The 20495-nt window shown below is 31.0% G+C and overlaps 2 protein-coding genes and 1 long non-coding RNA gene across 5 annotated transcripts; 1 reads left to right on the top strand and 2 right to left on the bottom strand.

Moving 5' to 3' along the window:
• Nucleotides 1-338: 338 nt before the first annotated feature.
• LOC124372972 lies at nucleotides 339-6692 on the bottom strand. 3 transcript variants are annotated; one of them, XR_006923386.1, is made up of 4 exons: nucleotides 6452-6690; nucleotides 5569-5679; nucleotides 3482-3803; nucleotides 339-491 (listed from the first exon to the last, which is right to left on the bottom strand). XR_006923386.1 is itself a non-coding variant. In XM_046831382.1 (3 exons), exons 1-2 carry the CDS (start codon nucleotides 6596-6598, stop codon nucleotides 3483-3485), a joined length of 468 nt encoding a protein of 155 aa, XP_046687338.1. In that variant the 5' UTR covers nucleotides 6599-6692; the 3' UTR covers nucleotides 339-491; nucleotide 3482. The 3 variants fall into 3 exon arrangements, 1 of the variants encoding a protein (XP_046687338.1); XM_046831382.1 differs by lacking the exon at nucleotides 5569-5679 and having other exon boundaries at nucleotides 6452-6692; XR_006923385.1 differs by lacking the exons at nucleotides 3482-3803; nucleotides 5569-5679; nucleotides 6452-6690 and adding an exon at nucleotides 1406-2229.
• A 4744-nt stretch (nucleotides 6693-11436) lies between these two features.
• On the top strand, nucleotides 11437-13603 carry LOC124373012. The gene is made up of 2 exons (XR_006923392.1): nucleotides 11437-11913; nucleotides 13439-13603. It is a non-coding gene; the product is annotated as an uncharacterized LOC124373012 (long non-coding RNA).
• Nucleotides 13604-15074: 1471 nt separating this feature from the next.
• On the bottom strand, nucleotides 15075-18184 carry LOC124373007. Its single transcript, XM_046831418.1, has 2 exons — nucleotides 18054-18184; nucleotides 15075-15599 (listed from the first exon to the last, which is right to left on the bottom strand). Exons 1-2 carry the CDS (start codon nucleotides 18102-18104, stop codon nucleotides 15240-15242), a joined length of 411 nt encoding a protein of 136 aa, XP_046687374.1. The 5' UTR covers nucleotides 18105-18184; the 3' UTR covers nucleotides 15075-15239.
• Nucleotides 18185-20495: the final 2311 nt, after the last annotated feature.

Raw genomic sequence — 20495 nt, forward strand, 5'->3', positions numbered from 1 at the left:
TACACGTACTTTTTACTGGTTAACATAAAATAATTTTGTTGGTTCTTTATATTTCACTTAACTCTGGTTATTTATAAAAAAAGAGAAAAAATAAAGATTGGAGAATCAATGTTGATAGTCGATTCAGCGCTTTTTTACTAACAATTTGTAGCATTTTTGCCATTGTGGTAGTTATCCTTTCGTATATTATAAATGTATAATAGCTAATATTTTAAAACTATTTACAGTTTTGTGAACTCTTTCAAGTATCTAGTTTGCTGAAAATTACAATATAAGATATTAAATATATTATACTATTAGAAGGACTTTTTGGAGGATAAAATGTACTCAACAAGAAGTATAAAAGCGGAAAAATTTTGTTTTATTTAATTGTAGTAGGCCTACGTAAAAATAGCCAATCAGGTTGAGGTATCTAGAATCGTGTTGTCCGTGTCCAGAGCGTGTCCGTGTACAGAAGCCGGGTCATGTACGTGTTTGTACTAGCCGTCCATCTGCTGGAACATAATTAAAATAATCAATCAATTTTGAATTACATTTATTCTAAAAGGTATGTATACAATTTGTAATTTATATATAAGCTTAAAAATAGGAATCGAAATTAAAATAGTAACATGTACAGAAAATATGAAACTGAGTGTAGGAATTTGGTATTACGTGCTTCTCAAAACGTAAACAAACAGCAACAATAAAGATATAAAATTTAGTTGACATGAATTGAAATAAAGTCCTTGTTTTCAACTGTACAGTTAATTTCTCTCATTAAAACATATATTGGTTTGGTGTAAGAGGTGTAACAGTTACTGCGGACTAATGCAGTAAACTTAAAAACTGTGTTAATCTAGACAATTGTACATGAGCGATAATGCGCATTGAAACTCTTAAACTTATTATTATTTATTAACAATTACAGGCACATCTAATTCTGATTTTTATAATTAATTATATATATTTAAAACAATGTGCGAACTTAAAACCAAAAAGAATACGAGAATTATTACATCTTTAAAAGACTACATTTTTTATGAATCTGCTGTTTATTCTGAGCAAGTTGTTTGAATTTTTAAGATACTGTGGCAGAATGTGCACCACGCATCATAAAGATTTATAATGTTTTGTGAGAATAATAGTCCTTTAATAGTCATAACAGTTTTCTATACAAGATTTAAATGAAACAAAGACTTATGCAAACTGCAGAGTTTGTTTTATTTAGAAATTGTTTCAAATCATAAGTTACAAATATGGGGTTTTACAAAGTTTGACTGCTGTAAAACTATGGTTGATAATAGTGGAATCAAGTATATTTTAAGAGTAAAAATCTTGGTATAATGTAAAAATTGATGTATTTATATTTTTAATTTTTTTTCATATAACCTAACGTATTAGATATAATTAAAACTGTGTATACCTGATGGTAGGTCTAGTAGTAGCCGACGACGGCCATGTTGACGCTGGTCCTTTCCTTGCCCATGTTAATAAGAGTCGGATGTTTCGCTGGGGAAATATCTAATACTGTAACGGACAGAGCAATGGTATATATACTGTTGGCCAGTGGATCACGTCATATTAATTATCCAATCAGAGGCCAAAGCCAACGATAACAGTATGTAACGATGTGAAGTCTTTTACTGTAGTTTAGATAACATTTTATTAATCCGTAATTACGACTGTCAAGAAGCACTTTCTATATACATTTATCGCAAAAACATGTTATAAATACAGGAAATTAATAATTCTATTAGTTATATGTTATTTAAATTACAAAAAACAATAACTAAACACAATCTTAATTGAGTTTGTGATAACACTAGATGATTCCAGTTTTGGTCAGTAATGTTTTGGTACCAGTCAGTTTGTATTTAGAAGTAGTACATTTAACCTTGACGATTTGTATACTTGTTGGCTTATTATTATGTACTATAAAGGAATACATTACTTAAAGGCAATTTAATGATAATGACTTTTCGACAGCAGTAATCAAAATTAAGTTTTTCCGTTAGAAAAAGTGATTTAAAGCTTTTGCATGTGAAAAATGAAAGACAAAAAGTAGGAAGCTAAAAATTCGATGTTGCATAAGTCTTCTTAAATGTAAATTTTACATTTAAAAAATCATTTTTCTAATGTATTAAGTATCCATAGGATGTAGAATGTTTTAACTGCATGTTATACTTCATTTGAAGACTAATTTAAGCTTAATTGCACAGACAAAAAACAGAGCGTATATGAGTACAAAATTAGATCTGATCGAGTGAAGAATATTTTATGTAATTGTTTTATGTATTTTATGTATGTAATTAGTATGGATGTCCATACTAATTATAAAAACACCAAAGAAAGAGCAAAATATTCCTTCTTTGTTAGATGTGATGAGACGTTTCTAGTTTTAATACGCATTTTTCTACCTATAAGAATAATTTATTACACAGACAAATATTAGTGGTTATAGGTAACAAGGTTAATATGTTAATCGCTTTTAGTAATTATTCTTTGTACAGAGCGTTTTTCAAGTCTTTAGAATTAATATCTTAAAAGGTTACGGCCCAATTTATTAAAATAAATATAACCCATCCCAAAACCAAATTCTATGACCTTAATAGATCTTTGGGGATGAAGGATAAGAATTGAATAAGCTGGACTAGGTTAACAAGACACTATCATGATATTTAAAGTATTTAGGTTTCTTTAGTGTTATTGAGGTTCTGGAGGATAGGATCGGTGACAGAGAAAACATAAAGCACAGCGAGTTGGGTGTTCCGATTTTATTATAAAAATAAATAAGTTTTATCTAATTTAAAATAATAAATTCACAGACAATTATATAGCGTAATTTAAGAATATGGCATAGTTCCTGAATTATTCCAATCAGATCATTATAATTTTTATTTTATTTATCTATTTGTTTCTTAAATTGACGAATAATAATCTGTTATTCTTAAAACCTATTAAAAATATATTTATTTACAACATATTATGCTTATACTGGCCAACTCCTTGTATAACCCTTTGTAACTGCTACATAGGGCTGCCTGTATATAATTTATTACAAACTTCCGTATAATGCAATTTTATTCGTATAAATAGTTTGTTCTTATTGTTATACAACATTTTTTTAAATGAAAATAAAAGTATGAAAAAGAGAAATAATTACTCATTGTTAGCCTTTGATTGTTTACATATTTTTCTCTGTTTTAGCAGTACGTAACCGCGAACTTAATAATAAATAAGCAGCGACCTATAAGTAGCTCTTCACATTATTAGCTATGTAACTGAACTTTGTGCGACGGCAATAAATACCGTGGTGGTGTTTAGTGTCAAGGTATGGCAATTTAATTAGCTAAATGAATAGTTTTGTATTGTACGGTAACTAATACTCATTCTTCAATTTGTTAGTGTGTTTAGTATAAATTCTATAGATTTTTTTAAAGATTGTTAAATGTAAAATGTGTAGTACAAGAGTCATGCATACTGTATTTTCTGGACTTACACTATTTACTTGTAAAGACATCATCTAAATTCTCTAAATCTTCCTCGTTAAGAATTACGGGCAATCCATACTTGTTGAAATCCACGGGTTCGGACCATGTGCAATACAGGCTTGTCAGATTATCCACGAACCCGTTATAGATATCAGTAAACATGTTCCCAATGGTGGTCATAATATCTTTGAATGACGACTTGTTTATCATATGTGTTATCAATGCTGCCAGAGTATTCCAAAATGTCTTGAAGGGATCAGTCATCAGAGCAATCGTACCGGGGATGATACCTTCCACATCATCGGAACATTGGACAGCACAGACAGGCTCCTGCACACAAAACGTATGAAATAAAACAAACAAATTAGAAGTTTTTATTATAAGCAACAAAAGCGGTCTCCAGTTTGATGCCTTTTCATTTGACATAGCACGAAACTTCAAGAATTTCTAGTTTCTGAAAGTTCTAGCCTAAGACTCTTGTTAAATCAGCGTTTTTAATTATACTAAATCTATATTCTTGCATCTATTACCGTGCATTAATACTTTTAATTATTGGTATGCTAATAGCAAGTTCAATATCTCAAAATGCTTCTTCTCTAAGAAGATTAAAAGATATTTTCTCTCTACATTGTTAGTTTTTAATTTTGTTGTATATGTTAGCATTATTCCTTAAATTTGTTTGAGACCTAAAGAAGAGGAAAGAATGCATCGTTGTTTTATTTTTGCATATAACGGTTTAAAATATCTGAAATTCTGTTATTCTTTCTGAACCCTGACGATTTGGAATTCAATGATCCATGACAGTTTTCGATTACTGAATTCACTTGGCCTTCTTTGACCCCTGTAACCTAGCCTCCGCATGTATTACTATTTAACAGTTCCTGACCTCTTACCTCATCAGTCCTATTGAGAGTACCCATTCTCTTGAACTACTGATCTCTAGGAATTCCTGATCTTTGAAGTTACTGAGAATCTTCGTAGAAAAACCCAGGCTCTCAGTCAGTCACCAAATCTAGGCTTCTCAGACAACGTTTAAGTACACTGCATTAATCCGGTTTAAAATTTAAGATTTTTGACTAAGATAAATTAAACAATATTTATTCTACAAAAGTCTACTCTTAAATGTCTGAGACAAATTCAAATCGTAACTATGTAATGTTTATCTGAGACTTTGTAAAGAAATCGTACTATAAACAATGCCTGCAGATTAAATATTTAGTATTTATTTTGTCTTAAACCAAAAATTTAACTCTTAAATGTAAGAACACAAGCGATTGATTATTTGGAAAATTGTATGCGACTAGCATCGGTGTTATGAGTTTCTCGCATTTTGATTTGATCGCATAACTGCACTATTGCTCAGGTAACAAGTGCAGTGGTGATGCTTCTCAAACTGTGCCAAGGGAGATAAGTTATCTCGTTCAAGGCCATGGGAATATCTGATAGTCGATATAAAGACGAAGAGCAATACTTTCGGTCGCAATATGTGAATTTTGATAAGAAGTTTGTGATAAGATTCCTTATGATTGTGTATATTGAATTGTTATATACTTTACGACTTTTTTGTTTTGGAACAAGGAAAAACATGTACCAAACTTCTGATTGAATGGCTGAAGCCAAAAGCATATAGTTTATTCAGTTCTATAAAACTTAGATATGCGGACAATTGGATATAGAAGATAGTTGCTACAATATGCCAAGATATTCCAGACATATACAGACGTTACATATTTCTTAATAAACATTATCATCATGGAAGAGATTGTATTTGACGCTAGTTGCGAAGAACTGATCAAGAGTGGAAACCATAATACATTCGAATAGGACATGCAAAATACTATGAAACCTAAAAAAAGAAAAATAATAATGATTTTTATTACGTAGCTTTGACATCTAATGGGCTATCTAGGTGGTAGATTTTCACCTGTAACTACATTAATAAACTTTCACTTATATACAAAAATAAAATACAACTTATCATTTAACAATTGAGCAATTTTATAATAAAATCTGCTTAAAGTTAAAAAAGGTGTAGTCCAAGTATGTTTGATTAATTTATTACAATTGTTTCCTAGCATATATTTTGAAGTCTTACCTGTAAGTCGATGTTGTGTGTGTTTTATGAGGTTTTATTGCTTGTGTTTGTGTGCGTTTCAAGCTATCCTGCTTGAAGTAGTGACAAATTAGTTTTTTTGTTTGTCTGAACCTAAAAAATATGAAAATAAGTGTTGGACAAATGGCACGAGAAGTGAAACAAAGTTTGCATTGCAGTCTTAGAGAGTCCCAGCCCCAGCCATAAATATATTATTTTATTGCAACAGGAAAATACGTATTATGAGCAGCGGTCTACTTTAAAAAATATTTAGCATAAATGTGATGGAAAAAGTATCAAATTCCTTTACCTTGCATTATAATCTCTGTTTATAGAGGTTCCAGTTACCACAACAAAATAAAATAAAATTGGACGAAATTAGAATCGAATTTAATTTAGTAGTGAAAAAATGTGACAGATTAACAATTTGATGGAATGGGTATCATTAGTTTAATTTAGTCCGCAGTTTCAGATGTTCATTCTGTTTATACCCGCATGTTTATACTGTTCACACTCATTTACAAATTTATTACTATACTTTATAACAATTCGTTACCACTAATTTTAGAGCTATTTTTATGGTGTGTCCAACTTTTGAGGTTACTGTTGGTTCCAAAAATATTGATGCCTTCCGTGTAAATTACTGGAGATTCCCTCAACAATTATACAAATGGAGCGTATCAAATGGCTAGATATTTTTTAAAAGTTGGCACTGGCCACCTCTGAGATTAAGATCCACGTCCTTGCTGGTTAGAAAAGTTGTGTAAAATTCAATTTCCAAGGAATTAATTATTAATTAAAGTTAAAGTACCCAATATCATAGGATTTTAATTTTTGCCATCTCAATGCCTATTTTAATTTATTCATAAAATGTATTTGTACTTACAACAATAACCAGTACGGAGACCAAGGCGGGAGAAGCTACCCCAAACACGATGAGGAATTGACTGCATTTGACCATTGCACCTGAGTGAACGGTGAGAAAACGATCGCCTAGGTGAACAGCTGTTCTTATCACATAATTGTATATCATATATTATCAACTGGCAGTATGAGTGGAATCGCGTTCTACGCCTATACAATTTAATTTTTATTATAACAGATTTTAAATAACAGTTATTGCTTTAAATAACAATGTGGATGTTGCAAATGTTTTAGATTATCAATAGCAGGAGTACAGTTTAGTAAGGCCCAAGGTTAAATTACCATTACCTGCAAATCGAAGATATAATATGATATTATATGTATAGTAATATATATAATATAGAGATATACGTGGTGGTGGTTTTAGCTTCTTCCTCCAGTTTAGATTGGGAGATCATAAATCAGATGATGAAATTAAATAGATTTAAAAGATCTAATTTAGTAGCAAAATACGAAAGTCTATGGAAAACGAATGGCATTTCTATTTTTGGTCTAAAGTTTATTACGAATCACAACCAATATTCCTATAAATCTGTCAAAACAGAGAAGGATTTCAGTTTTTGTTGTGGTGATGTACAGCAAATATTTGCTGTTTATTTAAATTGTTTCCAGGAAATGCATTTGCGGATTACGTTTTAACTTTTATTCTATTTAATACATTTCACCAAAACTGAATAAAGAAAAAAATCCAATACATTTTTTAACAGCAAAGAACTTTTTTTTTAATGTTTGTTATGCATATTATATACTGTATATATATATATATATATATATTATATATATATATATATACTGTATATATATGTATATATTTATTTATATTATATTTATTTATTATTTATATTATACAGGGTGTTCTGAAAAAAGGTGCCCATAAGTCAGGGCGTGATTCCTCACATCAAAATAAAAAAAGGTCTAATTAACATAGGTCCGAAAATGCTTAGTTACCAAGTTATACAGGGTGAAAGATTTCGTCTGAATTTCAGTTCCCCTGCTGCAACGAAGCCCTACGGGTATTTGTTGGCTGTTAATTAAGATGTACAATTTAGCGTACTTTATGTAAAATGAACTGAAAAATTGAATAAAAACCGTTTCCAGACCTGTAGCTACAGTAATTTTTTAAGATATGTGACGAAATACGCGAAACTTGGTCCCGAAAAACAAGTTACATTTAGGTTTGAAGCAGATTTACTATGTTTTAAATTGTACAATAAACACAAAATATTTTTTCTCACGGTACTTGTATAAAATTTAATTTCGAAGAGAAAGATGTAAATAAGTCTATAATAGACAAACGCAAACTTTAAAAAATAATCCTTAATTACATACAAACCGCATGAAAAAATAGACAAAATCTGTTAAGCTCTCTACAAATGTAATATTGAAATTAAAACAGCTGTTTTATTAAAATATTTGATTTGAGAAACAAAATAATTTCTATTTAAAACATATGTTTTAATGTAACATTGTAACAATGTAACATTGTTTATAATAATTTAAATAAACATTACAAGCAGCAGTGTGTTGATCTGTACTTTAATACAAGTTAGTGCGAGTGCCGTTGAAGTTAATTTTTGATAGCTAATAATATCTTATTCATCATGGCAGGTAATATGAATATTATGTACACTAATGGTGAAATGGCAGACATGCATTTAATGTACGGTCTTGCACATTGCAACAGTCGTCAGGCTAGACGACTCTATCAGGAACATTTTTCCTCATAGACAGTTACCGACTCATAAAATGTTTTCTTCCATTCATAGAAGGCTAAGCGAGACGGGAACCTTTAAATCTGGAAAAGTTGGTAGATCAGGACGGCCACGTACAACGTGTACAGCTGAATTGGAGGAGGGCGTGTTGGACGAAATAGAGAATCACCCTGGAAGAAGTACTAGAGAACTAGCCTTGGATTTCGGTGTTAGTAATTCAATTGGTCTGGAAGATTTTACACGAGCAGCAGTTGCATTCTTATCACTATCAAAGGGTCCAGGCTCTTTTGCCTCGAGATTACTTTCCTCGTGTTCAGCTATGCCAATGGCTTATCCAAAGGTGCAGAAATCCACATTTTTTAAATTACATTATCTTTACTGATGAAGCAAAATTTTCAAGAATGGCTATTCTTAACACCCACAATACTCACATATGGGGCAATTGAAAATCCACGTGCTATTTCAGAGAACCGTCACCAATATCAGTTTTTCTATAAACGTATGGGCTGCTATTCTGGGTGATAAAAGTTTTATTAGTTTTTTACCTGATACGCTCAATGGTGAAAATTATTTACATTTCTTGACGACTAATCTGAATGAGTTACTCGAAGATGTGCCACTATACTCACGCAACAACATGTGGTTCATGCAGGATGGAGCTCCAGCTCATTACACATTACAAGTAAGAGAATTTTTAAATGAAGCATATCCCAAACAGATGGATTGGTTGAGGAGCCCCAGTAGCATGGCCTGCATGGTCACCTGACCTCAATCCTCAATAAGATTTTTTCTTATGGGGACCATTTAAAGACGCTTGTCTACGACTCGCCTGTGGATACCATAGAAGAGTTGCAAATAAGGATTGTTAACGGGATTCAAAGGATACGTGAGACACCTTGGGAAATTCGAAAGAGTTCGGCATCTATGAGAGAGACGGCTGGATGCTTGTATTTTGAATGAGGGGAAACATTTTGAACATCTACTGTGACGTGGTTAGTTTTTTAGGACAAGTGTAACTTTTTTGTTGAATGATAATTCAGATAACTTTTTTATGTATGATAATGTATGATTGTTAAAAATATTTACTTGATAAAAAATAATAGTAACTCATTAATTTGTTTTAATAAAACAGCTGTTTTAATTTCAATATTACATTTGTAGAGAGCTTAACAGATTTTGTCTATTTTTCATGCGTTTTGTATGTAATTAAGGATTATTTTTTTAAAGTTTGCGTTTGTCTATTATAGACTTTTTTTACATCTTTCTCTTCGAAATTAAATTTTATACAAGTACCGTGAAAAAATATTTTGTGTTTATTGTACATCTTAACATAGTAAATCTGCTTTCAAACCTAAATGTAACTTGTTTTTCGGGACCAAGTTTCGCGTATTTCGTCACATATCTTAAAAATTACTGTAGCTACAGGTCTGGAAACGGTTTTTATTCAATTTTTTCAGTTCATTTTACATAAAAGTACGCTAAATTGTACATCTTAATTAACAGCCAACAAATACCCGTAGGGCTTCGTTGCAGCAGGGGAACTGAAATTCAGACGAAAATCTTTTCACCCTGTATAACTTGGTAACCAAGCATTTTCGGACCTATGTTAATTAGACCTTTTTTTCTTATTTTGATGTGAGGAATCACGCCCTGACTTATGGGCACCTTTTTTCAGAACACCCTGTATATGTATATTTATTTACGGTATGCCCTATTACAGTGCTCATTATACATTAACTCGTACACAGTAAAATATCCTAATGCAGATTACATAATTGTATTCCTCAGTCAGAATGAGGCAGTTCAAAAACAAAATTTTATATGGATCTATAGTTTATGCATGCCATGTAATGCTTTTTACTGCCTGTATTCCGATTACTTTACGATACAGGAAACTTCAACTACGAAGTTACAATCAAAGTATTGTTACACATTTTAAGTATTCTGATCGAACGTATTTAATAAAAATACAATTCGTAAAACAGTTTTTCATAAAATGCATATACAATACATTAAAAGTACACATGTTAACCCTTTTAAAGGAAATTATTATGTCAGTTGACGTAAATACATTTTTTAATGTTATTAATATAATGTACATGTATTTTAAAACCTTATAAAAATTTTAATATTAACTTTATATTTAAGAAATTTGACACATGAGGTTAATTAACTGTATGTCTAATTCCTTATTATTAATTAGATGATGATTACACTTACATAAATTTGTAATGATCTGGTTAGTAAAACATAATTGAGATTGAATAGTAATAAAAATATTTCAAGGAACTATAGAGGTGACTGAGCATTACTGAACTACCTGGCGAAATATGTGACTTGAAGGTTGTAGTCAAATTCGTAAATATACATTAGTATATCAGGGTGTATCATTAGTGTTAGATTTAGGTATCAGATTATATTAAGGCAAATAAAGAAGAGACGAAAGAATTTTAAGGAACAATTAAAAATCGACTAGACTAAACAAAGAGAAAGCACTGTACCGTTAGTGTGATAAATTATGTTTGTTTACAATGAACCAGCGCATGTTTACCGAGTTAAAAATATGGGAGGAAAAACTTCTGACATAACCAACATTCAACATCAATCTGACAGAACTAAATACTGTCCATTTTGTTTCACGTTGAGGAAAGCTCTAATGCACCACTATTGCTAGCAGTAAAGTGCTGGTGAGTATTACACCGATCCAGGCATTATCAACAAAGTACGGGTTTCTGCAATGCTTGAAGAGGTTTCTTACGAAGTACTCATAAGACACCTGCGATTTGTTCCAATAAGTTAGGCAACACTGCTTGAAGTAATGACCTTCTGCTTAAATAATTGTAATGAAGGATAAGAAAAGAAAACTGACAATTCAGATTACTCAACGTCTGTTGAACATCTCAGGACAAAGTATATTTACAAATTCCTAGTAACAAACGGAATGTAGGTCATGGGCTAAAATTCAAGACATAATTATATACATAGGAATGCTGGTTGTCATGGGTGCAAAACTTGTGAACTATTGTAGGACATTTATTGTAAATACAATCAATGCTAACATAATCCCACACTCTTAAGTAGGATTAGGAATTATGATATTTTGTTAACTTATGTAGGCGTAAGCCTATTTACTAAATGTTGCCTTCCTTGAATTAGAGTAGGTACTCAACAGATTCAGAGGAATGTTCATGTCACAGAAGAATGACAAGAACTTGCAATAATTATAAATGTCAGATATAGATTTCCATTTTCTTTCAAACTGAATCTTTAAATCCAGGTAGGCTTCAGGATCATAACTGAAAATATCTTAGTTACATTTCATTGGCAACAAGCGTATCAAGAATTAGTTTTAGAGAAAATATAATAAAATTGATTTTTTATCGTTGTGTCCGATAACAGCTGTTCTTATACTTAAGTTGGGCCATTGTTCTCGATAACTTATACAGATTTATGAATTGATGTCAATAACCTTTGACTCGTGTTGATAATGATAGCTGAGTAATCTAGCGGTCCGTCAGACCATCACTACAAAGTATCGAACTATATGTTTTGATTGGTCAGACAAACTCACGTGGTCTCTATATAAGCCGCCGCGCAGTCTGCTGCAGCATCAGATATTTCCCCAGCGAAACATCCGACTCTTATTAACATGGGCAAGGAAAGGACCAGCGTCAACATGGCCGTCGTCGGCTACTACTAGACTTTCCATCAGGTAAATAAAACATCTAATTTATGTTTCTAAGGATCAAACACATAAATACATCTAATTTTACAATATTTTAGCATTAGGCCTACATGATATCACATAAACAAATAAAACACTTTGAAATTTCTCATATTAAAAAATCTTTTGTTCCAGTTTGTATTTAATTAACTCACGTATCTTTGGCCATATTATTTTTAATTATTACTTAAAGCCTCATTATTTATGTTAAACAAATATAACACAGATTATCTCTAACCATGTAAGTATGGCACGTGTTAATGAGACATACATTATTTATAGTAAAATGGGAAATTCATTAAGTTTAGGCAGTCTTAAGTTTTAGCATAAATAATGTTTCATTAGTCATAATTATCCAAAAATCACTTGCTGGTTATTTATGGTTTTTAATAAACGAAGTATGTTTTTAAACTAAGAGTTTTGGTATTTATTTAAATAGCTGATAAGCGAGCATCTTTTAATGTAGTTTAAATCAACACATGAAATGTATGTACAATTTTATTATTACTTTACACGAGACTCTAGATTACCCGCCAGTTATATAAAAATGTTGATGTGCAAAAGAAGGAAAACTAGCGAGCACAGTAAGGTATCGAGTGGTGAGCCCGTGAAAAGAACACGAATGTTCCCTAGATAAGATGATATTTTTTGTGACAGATTGTTGTAGAACGATTTTGGAATTACAAATCTCTATTTTAAACCAAAAAGACCTTACACAAGTGCAGTATTCGTTTTGTTTTAAAATACCTGTTCTATAAGTAGACTTATTGAATTAGTTCCACAAAAATGTAAAGAAATAGATGTTTCAATATCTTAGAAAATTTAAACTTTTACAGTGCGTGATTACTTTTTAAATTTACATTGCCTAATTTAAACCTGGTGTCCAGAAAATATCGAAAAGATTTGGATTTTAATATTAAAATACGAATATTAAAACTCTAAAAATATATCTAAAGTTATGCGTCTTAATTATTTATGCACAACTTAAAAACGCTTTTCATGGCTTGATTGAAAATTCAAATTCCAAGTTCTTTTAGAGTTACTCTCAGGATTGGAATATTTCAGTAATAATGACTGTGTAAATGTATACTACTTAGAGGATAAGAGGATTACACGAGATTCCCTCAGTTAAAATTTTATGAGAAAAAGAAACACTCATATTTATATCAATTTATTTAGTGCTTATATGGTAGATTGTGGTAAATCTACACCTAGTTTATTATGTATTATAATAGAAATCACATATAAGGTGATCGATTTCAGAAACTTTATGTATTTCCTGTTACTCACTTGCTCTGTGTTTATTTTATAGAAACGTAAATGCTATCTAATCATATTACCTCATTGTGTTGCACTGAGGCCATGCAACATAGTTAAATTAATTAGATAAATTCATGTAAAATAACTTCAGAGCAGATTGCAGTAATTTATTTTTTTTAAGATTATTACTTTATAACTTCGTAATCTACATGCAATAGTATGGAAACTAATAATTAGTTATTATTTGTTTCAGCAGATGGACGGCTAGTATATAACGGACATAACCCGGCTTTTGAACACGGACACGCTCTGGACACGGACAACACGATGCTAGCTCTCCCGGACAATTATCATACATCAACATGATTGGCAATCTTTTTGTGCAAACATTTATGTAATAAAACAAAATTTTTCTGTACTTACTACGTTATTGATTCCTCATATTCCAATTAGTATCAATAGTATTCTCTGTGAGAACTATGAAATGGAATTATAATCTATTTTAAAATTATGCTGGTATTTTATTTGGAAAAATTTTAAATATTTTTGTCGACAGTTAAACATAAATAAAATATTTTTTTCATTTTCGTAAGGTTAAAGATGTAAACAAATTTGTTTATCACTTAGTGCATTGAAAAATGTACAATTACTTTTATTATTTCATCAATAAAGCACCGATAAGGGTAGAAGTTAAGTTATAATAGAAATAGTTAACCTTTATAGTGGTTCCAGTATGTGCCTGAGACATACATTTCGGATCATATGATGATGCAACAAGTACTGTCTGAATAGTTATGTATAGGACGATTTAAAATTAAACACCAAATATGCGGTTCGATTTAATGATAACGATGTTGAGGGATGACTTGTAATAATAGTTAATTGACAACCCTGCGATTTATTTTAAGCAATTTTAATGTACAGTGTTATAGTATTTCCATTGAGTAGGAGTTTTATTATAATTGTTGTAAGAGCTCTCTATTCTTTTTCTTACAATGTAAATTTGCTTATCCATCTCAAGTTTCCTTTCCAAATCTCCGTCCTGTAGAACAATTTTCGCTTTAACAGTTCGGACTTTAAATGTTTCTAACATTTTATGCGAAAGAGATTTCCTTAGCGAGATTACAATTGTAGCATTCTATCGCATTACTTACAACTATAAAAAACAAACACTAGGCACATTAATTTTTTGACTAAAAAAGTAAATACATGCTGTTAACAAGCCCACAATTACTCTATGATATTTTAATAGGATAATTTATAAAATATTCAAGTTGATACGGGCAGCAATTAAATAGTTTTATTTTAGACAATTATCACCACCAGAGGATATGTTATGGGAAGCCAATGGAAACCATTTAATATAAATCATACACATAGGTCAGCCAATGTTCAATTGATTTTAAAAGTCTGGACGATAATATCAAAAGCAAAAAATGTAATAAACCTATTTATAGCCCTAATTGAAACTATGGAAAAGTATTTTTTAAATTTAGGTTTCCTGTACAAAATAACCTTTGGTAAGAAAAGTTAAAATAGGATCTAAAATATTAGATGAAAAATATAAATGTAGATAAACAACAATGAGTAATTCAGTGAATTTAGATTTTTCAGCAATGGGCCCATTTCAATATTATATTATGTTTAGCATTGTATTGGTTTCTTCCCAATTACAAATTTTGAAAATGAAATATATTTATCCAAGTAAGATTTAAATTCTGATGACGTAAAACGTAATGGACTGTTAAAAAGCACTCTGTTGTTCAGGTCCTTAGGTTTATGTTTATTTGTTTATAAATTATAAACTTTTCGGTTGTCCCTGGATTTGCTTCCAATCTAACATTTCGATACCTAAGTGAATGTGTGAATAAGACTTGTAGACTAGTACGTACATTAACATCACTTAATTTAATAAACCTAATATTTACAAAAAGTGCGTAATATTAGTTATATACACCATTTAACACTTGAGTCTCTTTTGTTAAGTACAACTGAAACAGTACTATGTTAGCACAATAAAACATGATTTATAGTCTGTGTATAGTACAAAATGTTTACGTACAGTCATGATTTACATTCTCAGGCTTTTTATAGTCACAGTTTACATGCTGAAGGGGTTCAGAAACATCGCAGTCACAATCACAGTCATCGTCGTCACAGTAAAACCATGGAAACCACGTGACAGGCTGTGACATTGTAATGTGCAAGTCAATCACACCCCTTTTTAGTTCACTGTAAATATCAGGAAACGGGTTGAAACATTTCACCAACTCGTAGACGGACGCTTCGTTCGCCATTCGATTTACCACCTTCAAGGGGATTGTTACTACTGAGCTGAACACATTGAAAATCGTCTCCAAGAAGATTGGGATTATACCTCTCACGTGCTGGCATTCCTCAGCAATGGCAGGGTCCTGAACAAAACAAACATAGTAGGCAACATGTCTAGTTTCAACAAGCAATAGTAATAAATATTTTGTAGTTTTCTCTACATTAATTGAGAAACCAGTAGTAAGGTGCAGTGACGTTGTATCTCTAACTGTGTCAGGAGAGATAGGTGATGTAGTATCTAGTTCAAGGTTATAGGAATAACTGAGATGTAGAGAATAACGCCACTGTTAAAAAATATACGGACTCTCAATTTGTTTAAAGTGATTTTTAAATGAGATTTCTAACGACCCAAAATATAGATAGTTTATATTGGGAATATATAGAAAAGGAACCAATTTAACAAGGTGCGAATTAAAATATTTCTATTCACATTTACTATATTATGTTTTTATCAACATTAATATCATTTAAAATAGTTGTTGTAATTTTCGTTATTAAATATACTTTTATGGTCATCATTAAGATTTTCCGGGTCAAAACACGTCGGAAAATTTAGAACACAATTCCATAACCACAGCTGATATCATTGATTAACTATAAAACTAGCTAGGTTTACTTGGTTATTTATTTCAGAAATTATAGTTAATATATTGAATATAGTTCTGCACAAGGATTCATTAGACGACAAAATCTTAACGGTTTCCAACCAAGATCAGATAAGAATGGTATCATTGATCACATAACGTGGCTGTACAAATATATTTAAACCTCTTTCTCCTACGCAGAACATAGATTTGATGAAAATTCAAAGAAAATTGTTAACAAGTGTACAATGAACAAATGCACGTGACGATCTAATCGATATTTATTTAACAAACACAATACGTTTATAAACAACCTTCACAGAAGTAGTGTGGCTATGGTTGGTAAAATTAACATTTTAATCTAAATGTTACACAAGGATAACGCTTGCTGTTATGTAAAAAGAGTGTTATGTACACGTGCATAATTTTATGTAAATAATATGAACTCATATTTTCAAAATGAAAAGATAATTCAAAGTGTAGCCTTTTTTTCAAGCAAAACAAAGATAACAATTGAAATTAAACTTTTACCTGTTTGGATTTCGCGTTCAAAGAATGATTTTACAACTGAGAGACATTAGGCCTGTAGTAATGATAGATGATGTCATCCTGGAAGAATCAGAACCCACAAACTTTATGAGAATGGTCTCTTGATCGGGGCCTGAATGGAACGGACAGATTGACCAATTCGGCAGAAGGTTACATCGGCTCTTTATGCCTTGTCGCAATCTTGCTAAAATGTTGCTCCCCCGATGCATTAAGAATGTGATAATGGGCTCATTCGTCCATATAGTTTTTATGGAATTATACTTTAGAGCAACTCGTGCTAAATGTTAATTAGGCTACAGAAGAAAATTATCTGGATAATTTAAAAACTGAAATTTAGATAGTGTGTCAGAATTCCTTCAGGGAGCTTGAATTGTTGACTTCAATGCGCTTTTACGCCCTGAAGGTGTGTACTGTAATATAGGCGGGTGTCTTCCATCACTGTAAGATCTGGCGCAGGGACAACTCTACAGCATACATAAACACAGAACGGTGGGCTCGAAAATATGCCATCACTAATTCGTGTCAGACTTAATCATCAAACGACTCACTAAGAATATAAAACAAATTCCCCCAAATCTGCTCAGGACCTGAGTGACTATGGATGACAACTGCGTTGCACTAGGGTGATTGATAATCACGGTGCTTATCACTTCATATCATAATTAATTTGTTTTAATTACATTAATAGCAGTATTTAAATTTCTATTGATATTTTATTATTATTAATTTATTACTTGATGTTGCCTTATTAAATTTTATTGTTAATCATTATAGATCCAATTTTACTGTTTTTATCTTTTTTCGTCTATAAAGATTCATTATGTAAAATGTATGTTACTTTCTAGTTTTGAATTTATTTCTATTATAATAAGTTACTGAAGATTGCAATAAGATCCACTATAGACTTCTTGAGCGTTGCTAATTTAGAACAAAATTTCGAAGTTGTAATAAGGCACATGTACATTTTACAAAAATTATAAAATATATAAGAATTGCTTTACATACTAAAAGAAGTAGCCTACTACTTTTCCAATTCGAATACGATTCAAAATGATTGCCAATAAAAGGGATATGCTGAGTTGTTTTAATGCTAGGAAAATTATTCCATATAACAGCTCTATGAAAAAGTGTTTCAAATCCCTTAGCTCTTTCGGTAAAAGTATAACTAGCTCCTTAAACTAAAGAAAAGAGACCTCAACCCTGTACTAAGAAGTGAATTTTCGTTTAATATATTATAATAGAATTAATACTATTGTTTATTGTTGGATAATTGTTACATGGTGATTAATTTTGTATTACCGTATTTTTAAGAGGGTTTAATCACAGCTTGAATAAACTTAATATTTTTATGAACTTATAATTTTGGTATGTTTTTTGGTTGTATAAAAATGTATTTTTACTCACGACAATAAGCAGGACGGCGATTAAGGCGGGAGAAGCTATCTCCAGCATCATGAGAGATTGACTGCATTATAATATTGAAATGCATCTGAGCGTATAGTGAGAAGCCCAATCGCCTGCGCGAACTGGTGGTCTTATCACACTATTGTACATAGTATATTATCACCTGGGAGTCTCATTATGCTACCATATTTTCTGTGCACTTTTTTTACTAATAACTTATAAAAAAAACTGGTTTTACGGTGCACATAAAGGCACTAAAGATTTCATTTTATGGCGATATCAGCAAAACCGTGATTTGAAATAAGTGACCAATACACAAGGGAAGACATTTCCAGTTTTAATGATCATTGTCCTGTATAACGGTAATCCCATCTAAAATACACAGCCTGTTGGATTTCTTGGAAGAATTCGCACTCATTCTTTGTATAGCAAATACAATATTTTAAGAACAAGCTATGATTCAACAACTGTTTGTGGCTGTATATATATATATATATATATATATATATATATATATATATATATGTATATATGTATATATATATACAAATGTATATATACTGCTATATATACATTTTTCTCCAGAGAGTAGGTAAGTACTGTACTTATTTTCAGGTATAAATTTCACATAGCCTTATGCACTCGTAATAGTAATATTGAGAAGAAAAGTGTGAAGGTAAGCCTATAAAGGACACCCCCTAGTACAGTACCGTTGGACAGATCCAGTTAAAAGGACTAATACGTTGACAGCATTATTTTGAGTCATGAAAGTTGAGCATTGCGACATATTCCAATTATCCTAGAACTTTGAGGATGACAGCTTGTAAGTAAAGGTATGTTCACTGGAAAAGAAATTATAAAAGCTGGAAATGAGTTTAAAAGGATACATTTTCAGTAGGGAAGAAAAGTTTATTAAAACACCTATTTAAAAAAGATAGGTAATGACGGTCTACTATTAATAAAATAAAAATAGCACACAAAAGATATGAAGACGTGAATTTTAGATGTCCAATATTCTTCTGAAAAAAAAACGTAAACTTTCAGAACTTCTGATTTTACAAAGCAATTGACTTGACAATTCACTTAAAACTCTTGACTGTTTAATCGTTGCGGCAACTAAGTTGGATTTTGAAAGCCAGACTATTTGCTTGTCATGCGACTTATACAATAATATATCTATCACCAATAAGTGCATCACTAAATACGCAGAAGGTACTCAGGAAAAAGCGTACAACCACCTTTTGTCACTTTACCTTATAGAGTATAATATGCTTCAGTCTTTGAAGTCATCAGAGCTGATTTGGCAGATCACTTAATATTGAAAGATTGAAGATAGGCCTTAGAAGAAAAGTTTGAAAATATTTAGCTTTTATAACTTAAACTATTTATATTTAACAAAATATTATAATACAAAAAATACTCATTCTATGAATGTACTCTAACGTATGAGGTAGGTGAGATACTCTAAAAACCCCTTAATATCACTCTTCGATTTAACATAAAGCTTTCACGTATTTTTTAAAACTTTTAATATAATAAATATTTAACACCTTATGGCAACAAGTTGTACATGTATATATAGTGTAAAAGCGGAATTTATTGTAGCCTAATAATAACATTATCTGAATCTAAGATTATTCATCCTGGTATAATTATTATGAAACTAACAGTTACCTGCGGTTTCGCAGGCAATTTCGTAGGTTTTGCACCTTTATAAGCACTTCTGATTCCAGTCAACTATTTTTCTAACACCAATGTTAAGTTTGCCTTTTTGTCACAATGAAGAAAATACGCTAAAATGTGTATATGTATGGCCATTGTAATTTACATCGTCCTTAGTATTTTGTTGTATATTTTAATATTTAGAACATTTAGAGCTGGAACTGGCATATTAGTTCAAGAGCACACTCCAGTAAACTTTCATTCAGCATAGTTCTTACCGCCTGCTGTAAAAGTAGTATTCGAAGAAGTCTCTTATCATCTTATGTTTTAGGACATTTTCTAAAGTAAATGAGTACTTACCTAATCGCTGAAATCTAAAGACGGCGTGAAAACTTACTTCTTATGACATTTACACTATAAATGCAAACTAGAAAATAGAAAATAGTGGTGAAATTAATTAAATGTATAGTTATACTGTCATAAAACAATGTTTACACAAAACAGTTGATTATATATGACATGCTCTTTCAAATAATATTTGACAACTTTAGAGACCAAGATGGGATTGTTCGCTACTTTTCAAGACCAGTGAGACGTAGCCCGCAGGGATTTTTAAAACAAGAATAGGTTTATATTCATATCATCGACTGTAAAAATATCCATGTAAATCCATCAGTACAATCGGTTCAATAGTTTAAAGCGTGAAAGCAAAACAAACAAACAAAGGCACCTTCGCATTTATAATATTATGAGGATAAATTATTTGTAGTAACTAAATTT

The sequence above is a fragment of the Homalodisca vitripennis genome, chromosome 1 (assembly GCF_021130785.1).
Source record: "Homalodisca vitripennis isolate AUS2020 chromosome 1, UT_GWSS_2.1, whole genome shotgun sequence".
NCBI lineage: Eukaryota > Metazoa > Arthropoda > Insecta > Hemiptera > Cicadellidae > Homalodisca > Homalodisca vitripennis.